This window comes from Phaethon aethereus (genome assembly GCF_964289735.1).
Source record: "Phaethon aethereus genome assembly, chromosome: 29".
Lineage (NCBI taxonomy): Eukaryota > Metazoa > Chordata > Aves > Phaethontiformes > Phaethontidae > Phaethon > Phaethon aethereus.
Window position 1 is genome coordinate 1162082 of NC_138605.1, and position 22402 is coordinate 1184483.

The 22402-nt window shown below is 46.6% G+C and overlaps 3 protein-coding genes across 3 annotated transcripts; all 3 read left to right on the plus strand.

Moving 5' to 3' along the window:
• Positions 1-1201: 1201 nt before the first annotated feature.
• LOC309414540 (keratin, type II cytoskeletal 6A-like) lies at positions 1202-5671 on the plus strand (the record flags this gene model as incomplete). Its single annotated transcript, XM_082011883.1, has 9 exons — positions 1202-1705; positions 2726-2940; positions 3482-3542; positions 3739-3834; positions 4077-4241; positions 4460-4585; positions 4833-5053; positions 5332-5363; positions 5472-5671. The coding sequence occupies 9 exons, from the start codon at positions 1202-1204 to the stop codon at positions 5669-5671; spliced, it is 1620 nt and encodes a 539-aa protein (XP_081868009.1).
• Positions 5672-9533: 3862 nt separating this feature from the next.
• LOC309414539 (keratin, type II cytoskeletal 75-like) lies at positions 9534-13314 on the plus strand (the record flags this gene model as incomplete). The annotated part of the gene is made up of 9 exons (XM_082011882.1): positions 9534-10028; positions 10458-10672; positions 10986-11046; positions 11167-11262; positions 11530-11694; positions 11946-12071; positions 12458-12678; positions 12962-12996; positions 13103-13314. 9 exons carry the CDS (start codon positions 9534-9536, stop codon positions 13312-13314), a joined length of 1626 nt encoding a protein of 541 aa, XP_081868008.1.
• Positions 13315-14069: 755 nt separating this feature from the next.
• LOC309414492 (keratin, type II cytoskeletal cochleal-like) lies at positions 14070-22067 on the plus strand (the record flags this gene model as incomplete). Its single annotated transcript, XM_082011833.1, is given in 14 exon segments — positions 14070-14112; positions 15293-15747; positions 16153-16155; positions 16159-16224; positions 16226-16362; positions 19122-19182; positions 19841-19936; positions 20127-20291; positions 20667-20767; positions 20769-20790; positions 20925-21145; positions 21417-21451; positions 21875-21931; positions 21934-22067. Coding segments are annotated over 14 exon segments (1596 nt in total).
• Between the last annotated feature and the right edge of the window lie 335 nt (positions 22068-22402).

Below are 22402 nucleotides of genomic sequence, written 5' to 3' on the forward strand. Positions count from 1 at the left end.
GCCTGCAATGTTAAATGCAAAGCAAAGGGAGGAAAGGAAAGATCCGGGATGTCTTACTGTGTCCAGATTGCTGTGGATCTGGGCAGAGGGAATCCTGTAGAGCACTTTCCTAGTGGATTCAAGCAGGCAGAATCACACTTTCAGATGTGCAGTGCTGAAAGAGCTGATTAAACCATTGGGAAACTATGTTGTGTTTATAAACTGTGAGTTGGGAACAGCCCCGGAGCACTCTATTTCCATAGAGCCAGTGGATTCAAAGCAGTTCCCATTCCCACAATCTTTTCTCCCCCCACCCCTTTTTTGTTTGTTTGTTTGTTTGTTTCCATCCTGCTAAAATACAGAAATGCAACTCTTGAAAGAGTTAATAGTTGAAATGGCCCAACTATTTCTGATAGAGCTCAATTGCAGCTGTCAAAATCCACATAAGAACGAAAGACCTTGTCAAAACATTTGATTTTCATTCCTGTATTTTTTTTAGTGACAGAAGAGTAAGTCTGCAGAAGCAGGATTTTCAGAAGAGATCAGCTCAGCTGAGGCTCTGTAGGAATTGAAGCAAAACTATTTCTGCAGATATATCGTGGCGACACTGAGGGGAGCATGCAGCACATATCACAAAAACCCAGGATAGAACAATTTACTGCAGGGCTTGCTGTAAAACACTGCTCTGCCCGATACAGACCCCTTCCCTGAAACACAGGGGACGGTAACTTTTCAAAACCCTGCTTGTGAACAGAAAAAGGGTGAAAGCAATCCTGAGGGATGAAGTTTTCAGATGAGAGAGATGTTGAGTGACAAGCATTTTGAACGGTGTTTTCCTCCCTGTGCCCAACGTGACTCATCGCAACTTTCAAACGCTTTGATATGGCAAAGAGTCTGGCTGCCTACAAAGACGGCAGAAGGCGACAGTTATTCCCAAACAATACCACTGTTGCTCAGAACCTGGCTATATTATTTCAGAAGGGCGTGTGTGCGGAGTGAGTTCACTCTCCAGAATGCTGTTGGACATGCCAAGCCTAATTAATCAGAAAGATGATCCACCTCATCAAACCCATCCCAGTCTCATAAATGCATAAAAGGGCTCTCCTGAGCCCGTGGAGAGCACAGGTTCACCTTTCTCCTTTCCCTCCCACTCCTTGCTCCAGGCCAGCACCTTTGCTCCTTTATTCTTGCTGTAGCATCCATCCCAATCCGAAAGCCAGCAATGTCTCGCCAGTCCACTGTGAGGATTCAGAGGGGAAGAAGTGGCTTCAGCGCTGCTTCGGCCATCGTCCCAAACACCTGCCGCACCAGCTTCAGTTCACGCTCTGTCACTCGGGTTGGAAGCTGCAATGCTGGCAGCGGGTTTGCTAGGGTTGGTGGTGGCTTTGGAAGCAAAAGCCTCTACAATGTTGGTGGATGCAAGAGGATCTCTGTGGCTGGACGGGGTGGTAGCTTCTATGGATCTGCAGGCTTTGGTGGTGGCGCCGGTAGTGTGTACGGTGGTGGCTTTGGCATGCCAGCTAACCTTGGCTATGGATATGGTGCATTTGGTGGTGGCATGGGTGGCCCTGGATTCCCAGCTGGGGGCATCCATGAAGTCTCAGTCAACCAGAGCCTTCTGAAACCTCTCAACCTGGAGATTGACCCCAGCATCCAAAGGATCCGAAAGGAGGAGAAGGAACAAATCAAAACCCTCAACAACAAATTTGCCTCCTTCATTGACAAGGTGAGATATAAGCTTTCCTAAATATGTTGTCCTGATTTTTTTTGATGGGGGCTCTTTTCTTAGCTGCTTTATGAGCACATAAGCAGATCAAGAAGGAACAGAAGGGAGGAATGAGAGTGGAAGATGTCCAGTCCCCCGGAAACTCCAGGGAATGGTATCTGCTACATAGTGGCTGCTATGAATTAATCAGCCAATATTCAAGGTCCTCCTCATTTGCTTCTTGACATCTCATAGGCAGTGGAGAAAGAAAGCTCTAGAAGACAACCCCATCCTTCTGGAGATACTGGGCTCTCTCCCTTGAGCATGATAGGAGCCTTGATAACTGTTTTAGATGGTTAAAGTGAGATGCAAGCAACCCGTCTAAAATGACCAAGAAAGAATCACATGAATTGGCACTAGGAAGAATTAAGCTTCTCATTACTTGAATTTTCCTCAAAGGCATTTAAAGCTATCACTGCAACAGTACCAGCATGTTTGGACTGTTAGTTCAAAATAGCAAAATCTGATCCGACACTGTCTGTCCGCTTCATTTCCTCGTTAATTGTGTTAGATGTACAAGAGCATCTGCTTGATTTCTGTTCTGGTTGAGCAGGTCCTCTTTGGTTTCAGGGAAAACGCTACATTATTTTGGAGATTTTGTGGGGTGGGGGAGCTGTAGGAGAAATGGCACTTTGCTGTTGTTTTCTTAGTAAGAGTGCTAAGCCCATTTTTCTCGCATCTGATTTTTGCACGCACTCTTCACACAAAATGCATGCACCTTATCTTGATTTAGCAAAGCAATGAAGGGGAAGCATGGTGCAAGAAAATCAGTAATCATTCCAGAGTTTGTTTGCAATACTGAGCTGGGTCCCAGCAGTCAAATAGCGAAGTCCTTCCTCTAGCAGAAGAGAATTTGGCTATGAAAACCAGCTGGAAAGGGTACTTCACCACCTCAGCTAGGACTGAGATCCCCCATTTGCAAGGGAAGCTCTCCAGAATCTCTGTTATTTCAAAACATCTTCAGGATATTTCTGCTTGCAGGTCCGATTCCTTGAGCAACAAAATAAAGTGCTGGAAACCAAATGGAGCCTGCTTCAGGAGCAGGGAATGAAAACAGTTAGGAACAACCTGGAGCCACTTTTTGAGACTTACATCAACAACCTCAGGATGCAGCTGAACAGTTTGCTGAGCGACAAGGGAAGGCTGGAAGGAGAACTCGTCAACACACAGTACCTCGTTGAGGATTTCAAGAAGAAGTAAGTCTATGGAGCTAGCGGTCTACTTACCTAGGTTGGTTCAGCCTTTCTCCATTCGACATCCTTAAGCCAACTGGGGGATCCAGGAGAGTCGGGGACACAGAAATTCCCAACAGTGAAGGCTGTGACGTTTTCTCAAGATACGGTAACAGAGTAACAGATCCAAATACACCAACATTTAGGGACTTATTTAGAATATGATGAAAGACTTATTAACTAAATTACCTACTGAGGAAAAAAAAATTACACAGTAGGTCTGAGGGTTTCAGGACAGCATGCTTAATTTGCTTAAGACAGGCAGAAGGAGTATGACTAAAGGCCAGAAATAGGAAAAAAAGAATAGATTCTTTAAAATTTTTTTGATGTACTTGTTTTAACTAGTTTAGCCTAGGAGCATGCTCATGGTCTCTTATTCAGATGCTCTATAGGAGAAAAGAACATCGTATGCAAAACGCTCTTAAGGAAGTTCGTTCCAGCAAACTAAAATCACCTCTGTCTGTTACTTGCCTAAACAAATGCTCCTTCTGCCTCCCTCCATTAGGTATGAAGATGAAATCAACAGGCGTACAGTTGCAGAGAATGAATTTGTGACACTCAAGAAGGTGAGAGCAAATTACAGAATACCACCTGACGACTATTTGTAGAGCTCTAATCACCTATTCATTCATAAATCCATCCATTCACGTTCCAAAAGCTTTTCTTACTCTTTCTTCCCTGGACAGTTACTGCGGAGATATGCGTGTTCCTGACTTGCTAATAAGAGTTTAAAACACATTATCTAAATCTCTCGTCCTCCAGGATGTAGATGCTGCCTATATGAACAAGGTGGAACTACAAGCCAAGGTAGATGCGCTGACTGAAGAAATTAATTTCCTGAGAGCCCTCTACGAAGCAGTGAGTACAACCACGTCCCGACACATTTCAACCCTCAGTTGAGAGTCTCCCTCCTTTCCTCTGAAAGCTTGTAATTTCTTCCCCCAGGAGATGCTAAATCCTTTACCTCTTTATATACCAACCGTCTTAGCTGTTTAGATAACAATCTGCAGCCTCTCCCAGGTCTGCACGCTCATCTGAAAGGATGAATTCACTTGATTCTCAAGTGAATTAGCTCACTTAATCCCCTGTGCACTTTGCAGGAGCTGTCTCAGATGCAGACACAGATCTCCGACACCTCTGTCGTTCTCACCATGGACAACAACCGAAACCTGGACCTGGACAGCATCATCTCGGAGGTCAAAGCGCAGTACGAGGACATTGCTAACAGAAGCCGGGCTGAAGCTGAGTCCTGGTACCAAACCAAGGTGAAGAAACCGGGGGTTTCCGTGCTGTTATCTTCATGTCTTGTCTTGAACAGATAAAGACCGACTCCTCCAAGAAAACCTTCTCAAATATCGCATCTTGCACAGCAGCACTCCAGCTGCTAGTCTGGGCTCGAGGAGAGACCTTTGCTTTCAGGCATCTGGGTTACTCCAAAACCGATGGATTTTACCTTGGGTGATTGTTCCTCTCTCTGTGACAGTACGAAGAGCTGCAGGCTACAGCAGGCAGGCACGGGGATGACCTCCGTAACACCAAGCAGGAGATCTCCGAGCTCAACCGCCACGTCCAGCGGCTGCGGTCTGAAATCGACAGCGTGAAGAAACAGGTAAAGGGCAGCAAACCCCACACTTTTAACCACTTTACCCCTTGACTTGCAAGGGAGAGGAAGGAAAATGTCAGAGGCAACCTCGGCAAGTTCTGCTCAGTTTGATCCTTTTTCTCTCAAAAAAAAGAACTGTCGCTAAAAATGGTTAAGCTGATGGTGCTGGAATAAGACCATGTGATTTCTGGGTAGATAAAGAACAAGTCTAGGTCTTGTATGGGGAATTTGACAGGGGGTTTCTATTCTGTAGTGCGCAAATCTGAAGGCAGCCATCACGGATGCTGAGGAACGTGGGGAGCTGGCCCTCAAAGATGCCAAAGCCAAACTGTCTGAGCTGGAAGATGCTCTGCAACAGGCCAAGGCAGACCTGGCCCGGCAGCTCCGCGAGTACCAGGAGCTCATGAACGTCAAGCTGGCCCTGGACATTGAGATTGCGACCTACAGGAAGCTGCTGGAGGGAGAGGAGTGCAGGTGGGTGGGAAATACAACCCTCCTAGTCCTGGTGTTGGAGGAGCAAAGCAATGTGTGCGCTGGAGGTGCTCAGCATTTCTGAAATGCTAAACTGCGCATTAGGGGATGGGGAGGGGGGAAGATTGTCCTAGCTAATGGAAATACCATTGTGGGAAGCATCCCCAAATTATGCCAATTTTCTTTTTCTCCCCAAAGGTCTCTAAGAAATGTACCCTATTTTTCCCCCCACTATCAGCAGACTTCTTATCCTATTACCTTGTTATTCTGTCCCCTAACAGGCTGGCTGGAGACGGCGTTCCAGTGAATATCTGTAAGTCTCTAAAATATATGAGATTACCTTATTTAAGTATTAGTGTGTCTCTGCACCAAGAAACCAATGCCCAGAGAAGTTGAAAGCTTTTCCTTCTCTTTCTTGCAGCTGTGACCAGAACAACTGTGGGAACGGGATACGGAGGAGCAAGCAACCTCAACATGGGAGGGGGAATCTGCAATATGGGAAACAGCTTCAGCTGTGGAAGCGGTCCCGGGATTAGCAGCAGCACCACTCTCGGAGGCGGCAGCAGCTCCAGCATGAAGTTTGTCTCAACCTCCTCCACCAGAAGAAGTTACAGAAGCTAAAAGTTTCCTTTCAGACGCCTTCACTCGCCAGAAAACACCTTAACACTGGTCCTTTACTAAAGCATAGTTGGGGTCAAAGGAATAAGGGCCACCTAAACTCTATGTCTTGTCACACAGGAGCCTCACTTTAGGAACTCTCTCTCAGCTGTGTTGTCTAGCATGTGTTGTGTAGGGCTCTGCCATTGAACACGAGTCCAACTGTTTTAAATTTGCAACTTGCTTGTTACAGCTCAGCATTTTTTTGGCCGGATTTTGTATATAAAATGTGTCCCATGACTGTTTGTCTCTCTTCACTTTCTGGTGTTTGTCTAATAAAAATGCATATGTAATTTATTCTATTGTGTGGACCTTTTAATTAAAGACATGGAACAGTAAATGCAAATGCAGATAACAAGCACTTTTCTAGGGCCCTGCCCAGTTAAAGGAGCAGATTTTTGCTCCTCATCACATTTCCTGGATCTCTCCATTAGCAGCACAGCGAAGCACCAAAGGGAGATTTGCCGTTCATTTCAATGTTCTCCCCACCGTGCGAGTAAAACACCTGGAAGCTAAACACAGGGCACGCCAAGGCAGGAGTCGGGCACGGGGGAAAAGGTCTAAGATTCATTTACTGTGCAGCTTCCAGCCAATACAACATCCAACAGCCTGGCTCCCAGGGGGTACAAAGGGCAGTGCCAAGTGTGTGATGTACCCGCATAAACTTATAACAATAGGGAACTAATTACCAGGGGAGTCAGAGCAACCACCCGACTTGTTCAGGTATATCAGTCCATCTCAAACCCCGCTTACTGTGAGCTGTCTCACCTAAGCGTTAGGTGCCAGCAGCGCAAACATGAGCGGGTTGAAAGCACTCCTATTCAGAGCACTGGCCACGCTCTTTGAGGTGTTTATCTTGGGTCATATGTTTCCCCATCCTTTGACTATACGTAGGTGGAGGATCTGGTCCATATGCATTCAAAGTACTACAATGGATTAGGTGTTGCACATCCAATAGCTATAAAAAATACCCAAGAATGGGATACCTGTTGGAAAGTGAAAGTCTTCAAGATCCAGTGTTCCTTCACATTCTTAGAATACATTGGAGACAAGAGCTTGTTTTGAAAAGGTGGAGAAAAACCAGAGGAGTTGTAGCAATTTTAGACTAATCGGGAGAAATTAACTGAGAAGTAAAAGCAGAGCATCATCTGGCTGAAAGCTAGAGATTAACAGATCTCATTGCTGAAAGATGAGCTGAACAAACAGATGCGATTAGAAAAAGTCCCCACCCTCGCCCCATGTATTTCAGTAAGTTCAAGGACCGGGTGGAGAAGCACTCAGGAAAATACTCAAAGAGATAGGCAAATAGTGGGTAACTGGCAGTCCCTGAATGACAGACTGTATTCAGATTTTCCTTTGAGACTAGCAGTTTCCCAAAATTTTCTAGGATGCTCTGAACTCTGCATGTTCCTCTCTCTATCCCTCAGGAAATCTCCTTCCCAAAACCTTGCAGGCTTGGTTATGGGTCTGCTGCAGCTCTCCACTCCTGCTCCACCACCTCTCCCTGCTAAATACTCACAGCGGCTTCCTGGGAAGGAGCAATATCCTCACTCTGAACAGCAGCCTGGGCAAGGCTAAGTAATGTTCTTCCTCATCGCTGCCCAAACACACTCTCTAACCAAAGAGGATGTAACGAGTATAGCCAACAGGCACATCAGATGGATGCCGTCCATTGCATCAACGCCTGGGTCATGACACAGAGATTACAAAGCCCTTCATCTAGCATGAGAAAGGCTGGGGCCAGAATATTTGTTTTCCTAGGGCATCCCTTTTTAAGCAAGATAACAAAAAACCACCCTGGTAAAGGTTCAGATCTCTGGATGCACGACAAATGTACAGCTGTCCTTGTTCCAGAGCAAGGCTCTGGTCACCGCGTTCCAATCCTGTTGGACAAGTTAAAACAGAGGTAGCGATGACCTAGGGCTTATATTTCAGTGGGAGAGGACAGCCCTCGTTAATTCTAGCACAGCCCCGATTAAAACCTTAGTCATAACGAAATGAATGGTGCTTGCACTCAGGGGCTTGAATCTGCAATGTGTGGAGGGAACTGATTGCCAATTGCTACCCATAACATTTTTACAGAGTTCTTTAGGACAGATGGCCGGTAACTTAGTCACAGAAGCTACTCTCTCTTAAAAACTGCTGCTTGTTGTAACACACAGTAGCTGAAACACTCCCAGAACAGTTATTTTAGCTTCATTCCAGGGCGTGTAATGGAAACATTAGAAGAATAGAAAATAGAAAAGAAAAAAAAAAGCATGGCTGAAAGGCAAAAAGAGATGATGGGCATCTGCAAATCACCCTCCTAGGACCTTCTGGTCAAACTCACTTGCCCAGCCTCCACGTGTGAAATAGCAAGCACAAACGCGCACTTGAAAGATGCTCCATACCCCGGTGCCTGCGCGTCTTTTTAACGGCTGGGCAAAGGTACGACTTCCCAGCAACGCTCTGCAGGTGGGCTGCTACCTCCTCTGAGGAGTAGGTGTTCAGCTTGGGCACGCGCATCCACAAGAGAGACATACCTCGGCAAACCCAAAGGGCTGCAGGGTCCAAAGGAAGCATGTCCATCCCTGGGCATCCAGACAAGACACTGGGAGTGACTTCTGAGCATCTTGCCTGCTCTAGCGTAAGCGCCCGTGCATACAGTGCTACCACACAGCGTGCACAGGGCGAGTCAAGACACCACGTGTCTTTCACCAGAGAACTGCACTATTTGCCTTTTCCTGGGTGCTATGAGGAATAAGAGTAAAGGGAGTTGTCTGCGAACGATGTCGTAAGCCCCAATCCCGAGCACTGAATTTCCTTGCGAGTAAGAGGTATCAGAGGGGGAAGACAACAGATGTGGGGAGGGCAGCCAGGGAACAAGCTTCACACTGTGCGGAGACAAGGTCACCCCATGAGTCAGGAAACAGCCCAAAAATCTGTGAAGGTGAAGCCCTGAGAAATCGCCAACTCAGGTTTTGTGTCGTCACAGACAACGGTAACTCCCTCCCAGGTCATATTCTGATATTTCATCATTTGTTGTCAGTCTGAATCAGGATGAAACTTAGATGCTTTTCAGAGAAAGCAAGGTCTGAAAATACCATTCATAAAGTAACCTCCCGTGTCCTTCCCGCTCCCCAGCTGGTTTTTGATGGCTGGTGGGCCAAGACTTCCACTAATGCCCCAGATCACCACCCTGGCTTTCCCTCCATCACCTTTTTCTCCCTTCTGTATCAGTTCTGGTTTAAATGAGTCTTCTTTGGGCATGAGAACGAGAGTCCAGAATTGCTGACAAGTCGGGGCCTGAGGTGCTGATGGTTTACTCAAAACCACAGCAGCAGGAAAACACAGACCCACAATAACAGATTTCTCAGACCTCGGACCACTGCACCGTGAAATAATGCGCCTTTACGCAACAGAGGGATTGATTCATCCACGAAAGAGAGATCAGCGAGTGCTTGCCCAATACGGGGAACCATCTACTGCAGAGGTGAAAGGAGGGAGTGGGAAAGGGATGGCTGCGAACAGGAGTTGAGCAGGCAGTGTTTGGTGTTTTCTCAGATATTTCGACAGCCAGATCATGACTGTCACAAAAAAATGCAACTCCTGCACTTTGTGAGTGCTTCATAGGTGCTTGCGCTCATGGTGAACTCACCATCCCCTTTGCTGCTGGGTGTGCCGAGCCCAGTTAATCAGTAAGATGAGCACCACCAGACCCATCCCCAACTAGTAAGGGTATAAAAGGGCCAGTCGCAGCCTGAGGGAGCACAACTTCACCTGCCTTCATCCACTTCCTTGCTGCTTTATTCTTTCTACTGCTCTCACTCTGCTCACATCAGCTGCCATGTCTCGCCAGTGCGCTGCAAGGAGCCAGAGCAAAACTGGCTTCAGTGCTGCTTCTGCCTTCATCCCAAATGCCAGCAGCACCAGCTTCTGCTTACGTTCTGTCCCCCAAGGTGGAAGCTGCAGTACCACCGCTGCGTATGGCAGATTTGCTGGAGGTTTTGGAAGCAGGAGCCTCTACAGTCTTGGTGGATGCAAGATGATCTCTGTAGCTGGAAGAGGTGGTGGTTTCTATGGACCTGCAGGTTTTGGTGCTGGGACTGGGATCTCCTGTGGTTTTGGTGGTGCAGTTGGTGCTACCTTCGGGTTTGGTGGTGGCATGGGTGGCCCTGGATTCCCTGCTGTTCCAGCTGGAGGCATCCATGAAGTCTCAGTCAACCAGAGCCTTCTGAAACCTCTCAACCTGGAGATTGACCCCAACATCCAGAGTATCCGTAAGGAGGAGAAGGATCAGATTCAAACCCTCAACAATAAATTTGCCTCCTTCATCGACAAGGTAAGACATAAGATTTCTTGGTTATGCTGTGTTGATTCTTCAGTGGAGAAGAACAAACAAGGGCAAATTATATATTTGACAGTAACTTTGCTGCTCTTGTACTGCCATTTCTAATATCATCAGCTTGGAAATAAAACCTGAAGGGTTCCAGCTTTGAGACCATTCATCTCTCACATTAATGCTGAGAGGAGACCAGCCAGCAGGTGGGAAACCGTGATACAAGATGTAAGGAAGCAGAGTTTGCAAAGACAGCAGGAATGTTGACATCAGATGTGCAATGCTTGCCTCCTTGTATAGACTGTCATCTGTTCCCCAAGGGCTGAGCGATCTCACCTTTCAGCAAGTGAATCCTTGCAGGATTGTACCTTGCCTCTCTAAGGAAACCACCCTAGGATCACTTTTTCTGAAACATCTCCTTTCTCTGTCCAGGTCCGATTCCTGGAACAACAGAACAAGGTCCTGGAGACCAAGTGGGCCCTTCTGCAAGAACAGGGGAACAAAACAGTCAGAAACAACATTGAGCCCCTCTTTGAGAGCTACATCAACAACCTCAGGAGACAGCTGAACAGCTTGCTGACAGACAAAGAGAACTTGGGAGGGGAGCTCAACAAGGTGCAAAGCCTTGCTGAGGACTTCAAGAACAAGTGAGTTTATCTGTTTGTGATCTGCCTGGAGAGCAGGGTGGGCTGCGGCAGATGCCAGCTCTCTGTTGCATCTGTGCAATTAAACAAGGAAAGAAGGCCTTTTTGCTGATAGAATCTTCTGAGTAAGGCCCAGATTAAGTTTAATATGAGGCATATTTGCCTCACTTCCCCATGGCTGAAAGTCACAGGCAGAAAATTATAGGGCTAAGAGACCAAGTTACAAAACTGTACATACAAAAAAAAAAAGCTGGTCCTGAAAATATTAAATAACTCTTGTACAAGCCTAGACCAACCCTCCATTTTCATCCTGCAGATATGAAGAGGAGATCAACAAGCACACAGCTGTCGAGAGTGAATTTGTGATCCTGAAGAAGGTGGGTACACACATGCTGTGCCTCCCAGCCCTGCATGAGCATAGCAAGAAACACGTTCGCCGGCTGCTCCTCTGCTTCTCCAAAAAACATTTCATTTTTGTGATGTGCCTTCTCTTCTAGGAAGTGGACGCTGCCTACATGAACAAGACAGAGCTGCAAGCCAGGCTGGACTCCCTTATGGAGGAGATAGATTTCCTCAGAGCCCTCTACGAAGCCGTAAGCACCAGCATTTATATCCTTCTCCCAGTTTCCAATGTCCGTGCCTTCCTTTCCCATTTCAGAGGCTGAGGACTAATTATTTTCCACTCTGTTGCACTAAATTCAATACTTTTTCCATTCCGCCTGCTCTCTTAACTCTGCCTGAAATTGTCTTGGAAAAATCACTTTATCCACTAAGGTCTACCTGGGGAAAGGGTTTCCTCCCTCTGAGCAACATTCATGTCTCACGCCTGCAACTCACCGAAAAACCTGCTGCTTTTGCAGGAGCTGTCTCAGATGCAGACCCGGATCTCCGACACCTCTGTCATCCTGACCATGGACAACAACCGCAGCCTGGACATGGACAGCATCATCGCAGAGGTCAAAGCGCAGTACGAGGACATCGCCAACCGCAGCCGGGTGGAGGCTGAGTCTTGGTACCAGTCCAGGGTGAGTGCCTAGGAAGGCTTCTGCAACAGGAAACCACACTCCCTCCCCCAAATCCCCACGGGGAGGTGCGTCTCACTGATTTTTATAACTCAGGACATCTTCAGATTTAATAATCCTATAACGTTTGGTAGTGCTAATTTGGGATTGAGAACATACACATACTTCTGAGTGCAAACACCCCCATACCCACATTCTGCTTGGCTCTGAAAACAGTATTTTACCTTGGGTGATTGTTCCTCTCTCTGTGACAGTACGAAGAGCTGCAGGCTACAGCAGGCAGGCACGAGGATGACCTCCGTAACACCAAGCAGGAGATCTCCGAACTCAACCGCCACGTCCAGCGGCTGCGGTCTGAAATCGACAGCGTGAAGAAACAGGTAAAGGGCAGTGTAAATGCATAAGACTTGGCTCTTGCTGTGGTCTAACCTCTTGGTTGTCCAGTCAACTCCAGGGAATAAAAAGAAATGCATCTTGGCGAGTTCTGCTAGATAGGAATGAATATGACAGCATTTATCTCACTGCAGTAACATCACTACCTTAATGCAATATTAGTAAACCTAAGGAGGCATTAAGAGGTGTGGTGTTAGATTAAATCCAGGCTGTGACCTGGCCCAGAACATGGATCAATTCAATGATTGTTAAGATCACACCCGCAGATGTTAACCCAACCTCTTCTGCATCTAGAACAAGCACCATGACCTTAGGGTACACAGAACTGGTCTATGCTCTAGATCAGGAATGTAACCACTATTTTCCTCCACAGTGCGCCAGTCTGCAGACGGTCATTGCAGATGCCGAGCAGCGCGGGGAGATGGCCGTCAAGGATGCCAGGGCAAAACTGGCTGAGCTGGAGACAGCCCTGCAGAAGGCCAAGACAGACCTTGCCCGGCAGCTCCGTGAGTACCAGGAGCTCATGAACGTCAAGCTGGCCCTGGACATTGAGATAGCGACCTACAGGAAGCTGCTGGAGGGAGAGGAGTGCAGGTGGGTGCAATTTTATATCCCAATTTCCAGAGGTGCAATGGAGTCACAGACCCTTGGTAGCTTTAGTAGAGATCCCTGGGCTTCCTCCATTCAGAGGACTTGAATCCTGTTTCAAGGCAAGCAATTGCCCATGAAGATGAGCTATTTGGGATGATCATAGCCTTTTGCACAAACTTTCCAACATCCACCAAAAATATTCCAAGGAAATTCTCCTGCCTTTTCAATCAGCTCCTGTTAATGGCTTCCACTTGAATTCTTACTGTCTCATTTTGCTCCCTAATAGACTCTCTGGAGAAGGTGCCGGCACAGTGAATGTCTGTAAGTAACTTTTAAAGATAGTTTGGCAACTTTTACATCTGTCTCCCTGTCACACAGAGCCCACTGTTTATGGATGCCTCTAAAAGAAGGTGTTTTCCTCTTGCAGCTGTGACCAGAACCGCTGTGGGAACAGGATATGGAAGTGGAAACTGTCTCAGCTTTGGAAGCAGCAGTGGTGTTGGAGGTGGGGTCTGTGCTGGAGGAACGGGCTTCAGCTCGGGCAGTGGACAAGGGACAGCCGGGTCATGTGTGGCTGGTGGAAACAGTTCCAGCATGAAGTATGTCTCCACCACCTCCTCAACCAAGAGGTGCTATTGAAGTCAGACATCAGCACTGTTAGCTAGCGTGGGCCAAGCTTCCTCTTGTATCGTGTGCAATCCTTACCCCGTTACTCGCAAAAGATGTGGAAGTCAAAGCTGTCTGTCCTTATTTATATAAAACATGCCATGCTCCTGTTTGTTCTTTGATGCTCTGGATCCTCATTTCCCAGTGTTTGTCTAATAAAAAGCACATGGAATTAATTCTGTTGCATCTTCTTTTTAATTCCAATTACTTTATAAGACCTTGAGGAAAAGATTGGTTGACATAGCAGAGTAGAGCTGAAAGTAAACAAAATAAAACACACAAGAGTTGAGACCTTTCCTTCCTCTGCACTCACTGCAACTCCATGGACACCTCATATCCAACAGGAATAGAGCAGTTGGATGTTCCATTCCCATTTGTGTGAGCAAAGTTTTTTAGCATCAGTATCTTCCACAGGATGGGAAAAAGTCTACTCTTCCTAGTAGGCACTAGAGAAAATGTTCTTCTATCTTAATTTCTACATTACAGCATCTCAGCATTTTCATGCCACCTTCATCCTGCCCAAACCCCTATAATCTGTCAAGGTTTTATGTGATGAGTCATGTAGGGATATAAATCTCGTTTTTCCCAAGAAAGCAACTACTTCAGCTCACGCTGTTCTGTACATGTACTAGCTGCAGGGGCTGATAAAATGCCGTCACTGCCATTACCATAATTAGAAATGGAAAAGACCCATTAAACCCCCAAACTCACCCTCTTTGTGAAGAATAATGTCGCAACATATAGGCTATGAGATAGTTAAAGACCCTGAGGGTAAGGAAGGTTTAGTTCCCCTTCTCTCATCTCCTGAACAGCAGTAATGAGAGACAAACTACAAAAGCACCAAAGTTCACATTAAGGAAAAAAAAGAAGGGAGGAAAAAAAAAAAGTGCTGAGATTACCACAGCAGATTGTGCTGGTTCAGTCTCTGACACAGCCCTGCCGAGTGACTAAAGCACTAGAGGTAAACGTGACGCACATTAAGTGCATGCTGACTCCTATCCTAAAAAGAAGGTGATATCATAAACCCCAGCTTTTCACTAATTCTCTAGATTTAAGCACAATAACACACTACTGGAAAGGAAATAGCTTGTCCTCTTCAACACCTGCCCATCTTTCTCTGGCATCTCTGGACTGTTTTTCCACTGACACCAGCAGAACTGGTATTTGGTTTGTTATTTAAACACCGGCCAACATCAAACAGCCGTCTGATGACCTGGACTTTTACAAGTCAGGCTGTTTTCTCTTTGGGGGACTTTTAGCCATCTCAGCATTCAGCATTTTGGCTAAGCAAAGCATCCAGCCTCCCTTTGTAGCCAACAGAAAGGCACGGGTGCCTCACAAATTATCATCTTTCCCAGAAGTACCTCTGTGCAGGTGGAGTGTTGCCTGCAGAGATGATGAGTGCAGACCAAGACATTTAACTTTTTGCCTAGATCAGGACAGGTTGCTCCTACCCCAAGGTGGCTGGCAATCGGGGAGCAAAGTCAGGTTTTTTCATTAGCAAAGCACGTTAAACTGGCATTTTCAACATCTCTAGATTCCCTCTTGTGGCAGCTTCAGTCCCATCAGCTTTAAACTAAGCGGGCACTGACACCATTAACCAAGTTAAAAGCAAGCCCAAAGGGAACTTCTGGACATAAGTATTTTTTTTTCCCACCAATAATCCCCTCTCTGAAAAACACAGGTTAGAAAATTCAGTTAGTTTTATGAGCCTGAAGGTTGCCAGCCCATGGCATTAGCGAGTCTGGTGATTAACGGATCGGGAAAGGTGGCCATATGCCAGCATACCAAACTGATTAGCTCAGCCAACCGAGCTGCGGTCCTCTGCGGACAAGCCCAGCTCTCCACAAATATAAAAGGCAGAGGGGACTCCTGATCCAAGCTCCCAAAGATTTCTACTCATCTGCTATCTCACCTCATTGTCCTCTGCTCTCACCACCGGTGAACACAGTTGCACTGAAGTCAGTCGGCATTAGCTCAGGAGGACTCACTAGGAGTTTCCGTACTGCCTCTGCCACTACGCCTGTTAACCGAAGCAGCTTCAGCCCCATGTCCATGTCCCGCAGCAGTGATGGAGGTGCAGGATGGATCAACGGTGGTTTTGGCAGCAGGAGCCTTCACAATCTAGGGGCAAGCAAGAGGATTTGCATGAGCAGAGGGTATTGTTCTGCTAGACCAGGTTACAGTTACAGGTCAGGTCATGGCGGGCTGGCATATAGAGTTGGTGGAGCCGGGTTTGGGTTTGGAGGAGGATGTGGCCCTGGAGGTATTCAAGAGGTCACGGTCAACCAACGCCTCTTGGTACCGCTTAGCTTGGAGATTGATCCCAACATGCAGAGAATGCGGCAGGAGGAGAAGGACCAGATCAAATCCCTCAACAACAAATTTGCCTCCTTCATATACAAGGTAAGACACATTCCAACTCATCCAGCCTGGCATGTTTGTCATTGCCTGTAGGGTAGGATCAGGATTGCTCTCAACATTATAAATTTACTTCTAAATCCTTAATGCACAGAGTTAAGGATTTTGTTCAGCTTGTTACCTCCATATCCAGCCTGTCTAGCAGCTCACTCAGAGCTCTATAGACAGCCTGGATATGGTGGAAATTATTTTTCAAGGTTTCTTTGCAGTTGAATATTGCTCCTGGTTTCCAAATCTCCCTACCAATGATCTTTTGGTGATATGCCCATTTTAAATTACATAAAACAAAAATAAAGAAACCACTCACATTAAAGCCCCCATCTCATGAAACGTGAGGCAGGTTTTGAGTTGATGATCCCAAATTATTTAAATTGTTCTGATGGGTTTCAGGTGTGATTCTTGGAGCAGCAAAATGAAGTACTAGAGACCAAATGGAGCCTCTTGAAAGACCAAAAAATTGTGAAAAAATAACCTCGAACCTATGTTTGATGCATGCATCAGCAACATGAGGAGACAGCTTGAGGCTTTAGGAGGGGATAAGCTGCGGCTCAGCTCAGAGCTGAAGGCTCTGCAGGATGCTGTTGAAGACTTCAAGATCAGGTAAGCAACACACACAGAGAAAGAAACCTGTCCAGTTTTTCTTCACTCTATCTTTTTCTTGGATGAATTAAAAGACCCAAGGCAACCCCAAAACTGTGAGACCTCAGAAAGGACTGAAGTGACTTGGTTCCTCTCACTTTAGCTGCTGTACAAATGTCAGCAGCAGCACTCTACCTGTTGCAAGACATATGCAATATTTTTGCAGGGACAGGTGAACTTTTTAAATGTTGCAAAAAGCTCAGATGGTCAGACATCCACAGGAGTTTGGGAGCAGCTTAGTCTGTCCAGAGCTTAAGCTTTCCAAATGGTTTCAGCTCCTGTGTAGTCATTTTAATATGGACCAGGACGAAATCTGAATCTTAACAAGAATATTGAGCACTCCGAACACTCACATTTCTTCCTGATGTGGGTTCCTTTCCAGGAGAGAAAAATTGTCTAAAAAGAAAGATTAATTTTAAGTGTGTGCTTAAGTGTTTTTCTTTGGATTTGTTTTCTTTTTTGAAAATTATCATAATGTCCCTTAATATCAACATATTGGATAGTTTTAGCGCTTCTGAAAGTCAGGAGTCAGCTTCCACGCTATGGAAAGTCACTGAAATCTTGGGCAAGGGTTTCAGTTTGGTTCATTAACTCTTTAGGCTGTTAGGAGGAGGTGTTCCCTCTCTCATCCACTCTGTGCACTTTGGAAAAACATCTATCAAGCATTAGTGTCTGCTACCATGCCCATGAGGGATACACTGCTTAATGGATGTGAATAAGTAAGGAGCTTAAATTGTCAATCTGGAACCAGAAAAACGAGAGATGAGAGCTAGGTGCAGGCTGCAATTCAAAACAAGGACACGCGCATTCTGCCAAAAACCCTCTGCTCTCCCTTTCTTGGGAGATCATGTGTCTGACACTTTCTGCCACCTTTACCAACCATGCCTCTAGCCCAAAAGTAGCATCGGAACAGAAGTGACTGCCTTGGGGAAGAGAAATCATCATCCACTGTCTACCTTGAGACTTCTTTTTTATGGTTTTCTGTGCCTTCAGAAAAGAAATGTTTAACAGAGAAAAAAAATCTGTCCTGTGTCAGTTTGGCCATGTAAGACCTCAGGGTCTGCTACAAGTCAGCCAGCTGGATTTCCTTAATTCATTTTAGGATGGGACAAATGACATTCCAGAGATAAATATCTGTCTCCATCATCTAAAGAGGAAACCCCACAGAACAGAGTTTAGTCAAAATAGCCAAGTTCCAGGTAGCTGACTTGAGATGAATCCCAGCTGTAAGATCAATTCTGCTATTGATTAACTGGGTCAGAGAGTTTCCTTCTGTTCTCATCACAGGTCCGCGGTGAAAGCAATCTTAAATTTGGAAAAGCAATGTCTAACATTAGCACAGTCTGGAGCAGCAAAGCAGCAGCACAGATTGCTTGGGTGCACCATGACTTCAGACGAAAAATCCTCCGACAACCAAAGGTCACATCATAGAAGAGGTTCAGATTTTAATACCGCCTGCATCTGACATAAAGTGGCAAATATTCCTTCTGGCTCCAGATCAGGGAATCTTTGGGCAAAAGCTCAATTACATCATACACACCGTGGGGCAGGGACCATCATCTTGCATTGTGACAAAAATGCCTTCACCAACCAAAAGGACATCACTGCTTCTACTGCTTCTGTCTCCATTTCCTAGGAATTTGTTCTTCTTACCTTTTTTTTTTAAACTTTGTGGATCCCGAAGTATTCTTCCTAATGCTTTGTTCTTCTGAGTCAAGTACTAATCAAATACCGAGCAACTTCATCTAGTTGATGATGTCCCGGCTCACTGCAGGGGGGTTAGACTAGATGACCTTTAAAGGTCCCTTCCAACCCAAAGATTCTGTGATTCTAATCCATACAGCAATTCAAAATCAGACATATACCGAATTAGTTTTCCTCTTCTACATGGCTAAGAGCTTAGAGACCCACAAATCTATATACAGGCTAGGACTTCGCTTAATGGAAATGATTTCAAGGGTTGGATATTCCTGATGTGAAGAAATCTTCCCCCATGAAAGGCTAACGTTTTAATAGCTGCACGGACTCCTTCCTTTGAACTCCCGTCTTTCATCTCCCCCATTTAATCATTTCATTTGAGCTGGGCATCAGTCCATGGCTATTGCTGGTTTTTATCCTTTCCCAAGAGTGGGACTGCACACTGCTGCTGATGCAGACTTTGGCTTTCCTTGCCCAGGCCATCATTCTGCCTCCTCCCAGCCCTCCCCAGTCCTCCTGAAGCCACCACAGGACCTGGCGTCAGAGATCCCGGCTCTTCTGACTAACTCAGGTGTGGCAGCAATGAGCTCAGCTACGGCTCCACCCAGCCCTCCCGGCCTGAGAAAATTTAGAGAGTACAAGGCTCCCATTCACAGCAAAAACTTCTGTGAGGATAGAACGTGCCTTTAATGAAGGCCTGCAGCTTTTCTAGGTGGCCTCCTCCCACCACCTAGCCCAAGGGTGCTGTCTTCCTATCATAATCGATGAGATTATGTCTCTGATAATGCTATGTACAACATATGCACTGACAGAGCAAAGACATAGCATTGTTAGGTAGCTGTTTTTGTTTTCTCCAAAGATCTATGCATTGGTGGCAAATGCCCCTGCGAACAGACTCTTTAGTCTCTCCACAAGAACCCTACAATGAATGCGTGGGGGAAGGATTCCCATATGCCCATGGTGGACAGGGTGGGTTGCAGTATGGAAGCTGTGAAGGGATGCTTATGTCCCCTTCCCAACAGGTATGAAGAGGAGATCCACAAGCGCACGACTGCAGAGAATGACTTTGTTTTGCTCGAGAAGGTGAGGCTCCAACAACAAAGAAGGGACACACTTTTTAAAGGCAAAATGCATTTGAATGCAAATAACCCTTTTTACCCGTCAATGCCAAGCTGGGCAAAGCACTTAGCAAACGTGTAGTCATTCCTCCTTGAAGCAGAAACACCCAATTGTGCCAGTGTGTCAGTCCTTGGCAATAGCTCGTTCTTGTTTCAGACCCCTCATCCAAAATTCAGGTGAGTCCTGGTCCCCCAGAGAGGAGATCAGATCTGGGTCATCCATTCCTTGTAGTCAGTTCACTGGGTGCTCTGCCACTTCTGCAGCCTTTCTGTATCCAATCCCACCCTCCACAGCCCCCCTAGGTCCCACCTGCAGGAGACACAATTAAAACTTCCACCACTTCAAGCATTGTCCAAAATATCTCTCGGTGCACTGGCAAAAAAAGGGAAATTCAGTGGCTTTTGACATGTCAAAAATTGCTTAGCTCTATGGACATCACCCCTCGCCCCCCAAAAAAGGTGGAGGGAATGAACCAGTTCACTCCTGGCTCTGTTTAGAGGCACAGAGGACAAGAAAGTCTTTGGTTGTGGTTTGTCTCCAAAGGTTCATATTAAATGACAACTTTGTACAATGATGCAGACAGGCAAGGTTTGGTTCACTACCTCTGTTGTCATGGTGCCAGGATGCGGATGCTGCCTACGTGAACAAGGTGGACCTGGGGACCGAGGTGGATGCACTGACAGATGAGATTAACTTCCTGCGAGCCCTCTACAAAGCAGTAAGAATCTCCTAAATTTCTCAGTTCTGCTATTTCCCCATTTTCCTGTACCAACAGGATCAAACTGGCCTGAGAGTGCTGTTCAGAGCTGCACGTCCTCCCCATTCCTACCCCCCTACCTCACATCATCTCTGGGACAAGTACAACAGTGAAACATTTGGGGCTGAAAACAAATTTGTTTGACTTACAGGAGCTGTCTCAGACGCAGTCACAGATCTCTGACACCTCCGTGGTCCTGTCCATGGACAACAACCGAAATCTGGACCTGAACAGCATCATTGCAGATGTCAAAGCACAGTACGAGGACATCGCTAACCGGAGCCGGGCAGAGGCCGAGTCTTGGTACCAGAGCAAGGTGAAGATGTGAAAGTTAACCAGGTGAGCTAGGAAAATTTTTGTTTAGCATTTCCCAAGGGCTATTTTATACTGGAAAGTGCAAGCAGAGGGGACAGGGGAGTAGGGTGTAACATCAAGTTGATTTGGATAGGATTTAATTTAGTTTCTTGGACATGTGAAAATGCCATTTTGACAATGAGAGATAGAGGAACATAAGGAGATGGAGGGAGGAAGGAAATATGCTAAAGCTCGTGACAAAGAACTTGGATTCAGTACAGAAAGATATAGAAGACCCGGTCAAGAGAGGATCAGAGCAAGGTCAATCATACCAATGAGTTCAAGCTCCTGCTCAAATTGACTGTGCCCTGGTGTCTCATCTCCCTGACCATCTCAGTACGAGGAGCTGCAGCTCGCAGCTGGCCGGCATGGGGATGACCTCCACAACACCAAGATGGAGATCTCAGAGATTAACCGCATGATCCAGCGGCTCCACTCAAATCGATAGCGTAAAGAAACAGGTATGGCACACAGGACCCCTCCAAACATGGGGGCACCTCCATCTGCACTACCTTGCTGTACCCTTGCAAGGATGCCTGGAAATCAGGGTCCAAACCCACGGAGCAGTCAGCAGACCTACTTCCACTTGTTGCAGTGCGCCAGTTTGCAGACGGCCATTGCAGACACTGAGCAGCGCGGGGACGTGGCCATCAAGGATGCCAGGGCAAAACTGACTGGCCCGGAAGGTGCTCTGCAGAAAGCCAAGGCAGACCTGGCCCATCAGCTCCGCGAGAACCAGGAGCTCGTGAACGTCAAGCTGGCCCTGGACATCGAGATCGCGATCTACAGGAAGCTGCTGGAGGGCGAGGAGAGCAGGTGGGTGACTCCTGCTGCAAACCAAATAATGTCCAAACCCATAGATTTTTTCACATTTGCCTTGCAACAAGAGAGGGAAGGGCCACAAAAACTTGCAGAGAAAATACACCCCTATGCTTTCAGTTACAGGTATTATTTCGATTCCTGTCAGACTCTCATCAGACCTTAACAACCCAGACCTTCCTGTTATCCAATGTCCCTGGTGCCAAATTGTCACTTGAAATTGTCCTAAATAACAAGCCCTTCCTACTCTGTCCTCTCTTTCTTCCAGGCTGGCTGGAGAAGGCATTGGCGCAGTGAATATTTGTAAGTAATCTGGCTCTTCAACAATAGATTGAGTATTCATTGAGTTATTCCTTAAATGTACCTGGAACTGAGGACAAGACAATGAAAATGAGCTATGCAGCTAGTAGTTACCAGCACAAAAACAGGAGTATACTTAGGGGTTTGCAGTGCTCTGTGGGACTGGGGAGGCCAAAGAGCCTGATACATCTTTCCTCTGATGAGCTCTGAGCTTGAAAGGTTTTGTACACTGAGACTGTCCTTAGGAGACTCAGATGTCCAGAGCCGCCCCTGCTACAGGATAGGAAGAAAAGCCAGAGAATAAGATGTGTGAAATAGAGGCAGTGGTAGACTGTCCAAGAAAAAACATGAATGTGTGAAACCAAAGGCTGAAATTCCTTCATACTATTCCAAACAAACTAACCTGCCCATGGTTTCCCATCACAGATGTGGTCTCATCTGGGAGCAGCTATGGAGGTGGGAACATGCTGGGGCTGGGGTCAGGCTCAGCATGGGGGGAAGTGGTGCCAGCTCCAGCAGCGGGGGCTGCCTGGCCGCGGGGTTCAGCTCTGGCACAGGCAGCAGCTCAAGCATGAGGTTTGTATCGAAAGTCACCACCAAGAAGAGTTATTGGAGCTAAGCCATGGCAGCAACCAGCTCATCCAGAGCAGAAGAGGTTGCACATCACCTCCTGCTGCCAGCACTAAGTCTATTAACACCATTCAAAGAGCCCCACTTATCACTTTCCCATTAGGAGAAAACATATTCCCAGCTCTACTTACTGGCTTGGGAGAGATACCTCTCCAAGTCCCATTAATTCCTCTGCATAAAGCCTCACCCAGCTGACCAGAAGCCTAGCACTGCTTGTCAATGAGTAATGAGCCTTCCAATTAATAGGTGCCATCGTTGGAGCTCACCTTGCAGCTTCCCAGGGCTCCCCCTTTTGCTCCAGTGCCCTGGTGCAAATCCAGAGCA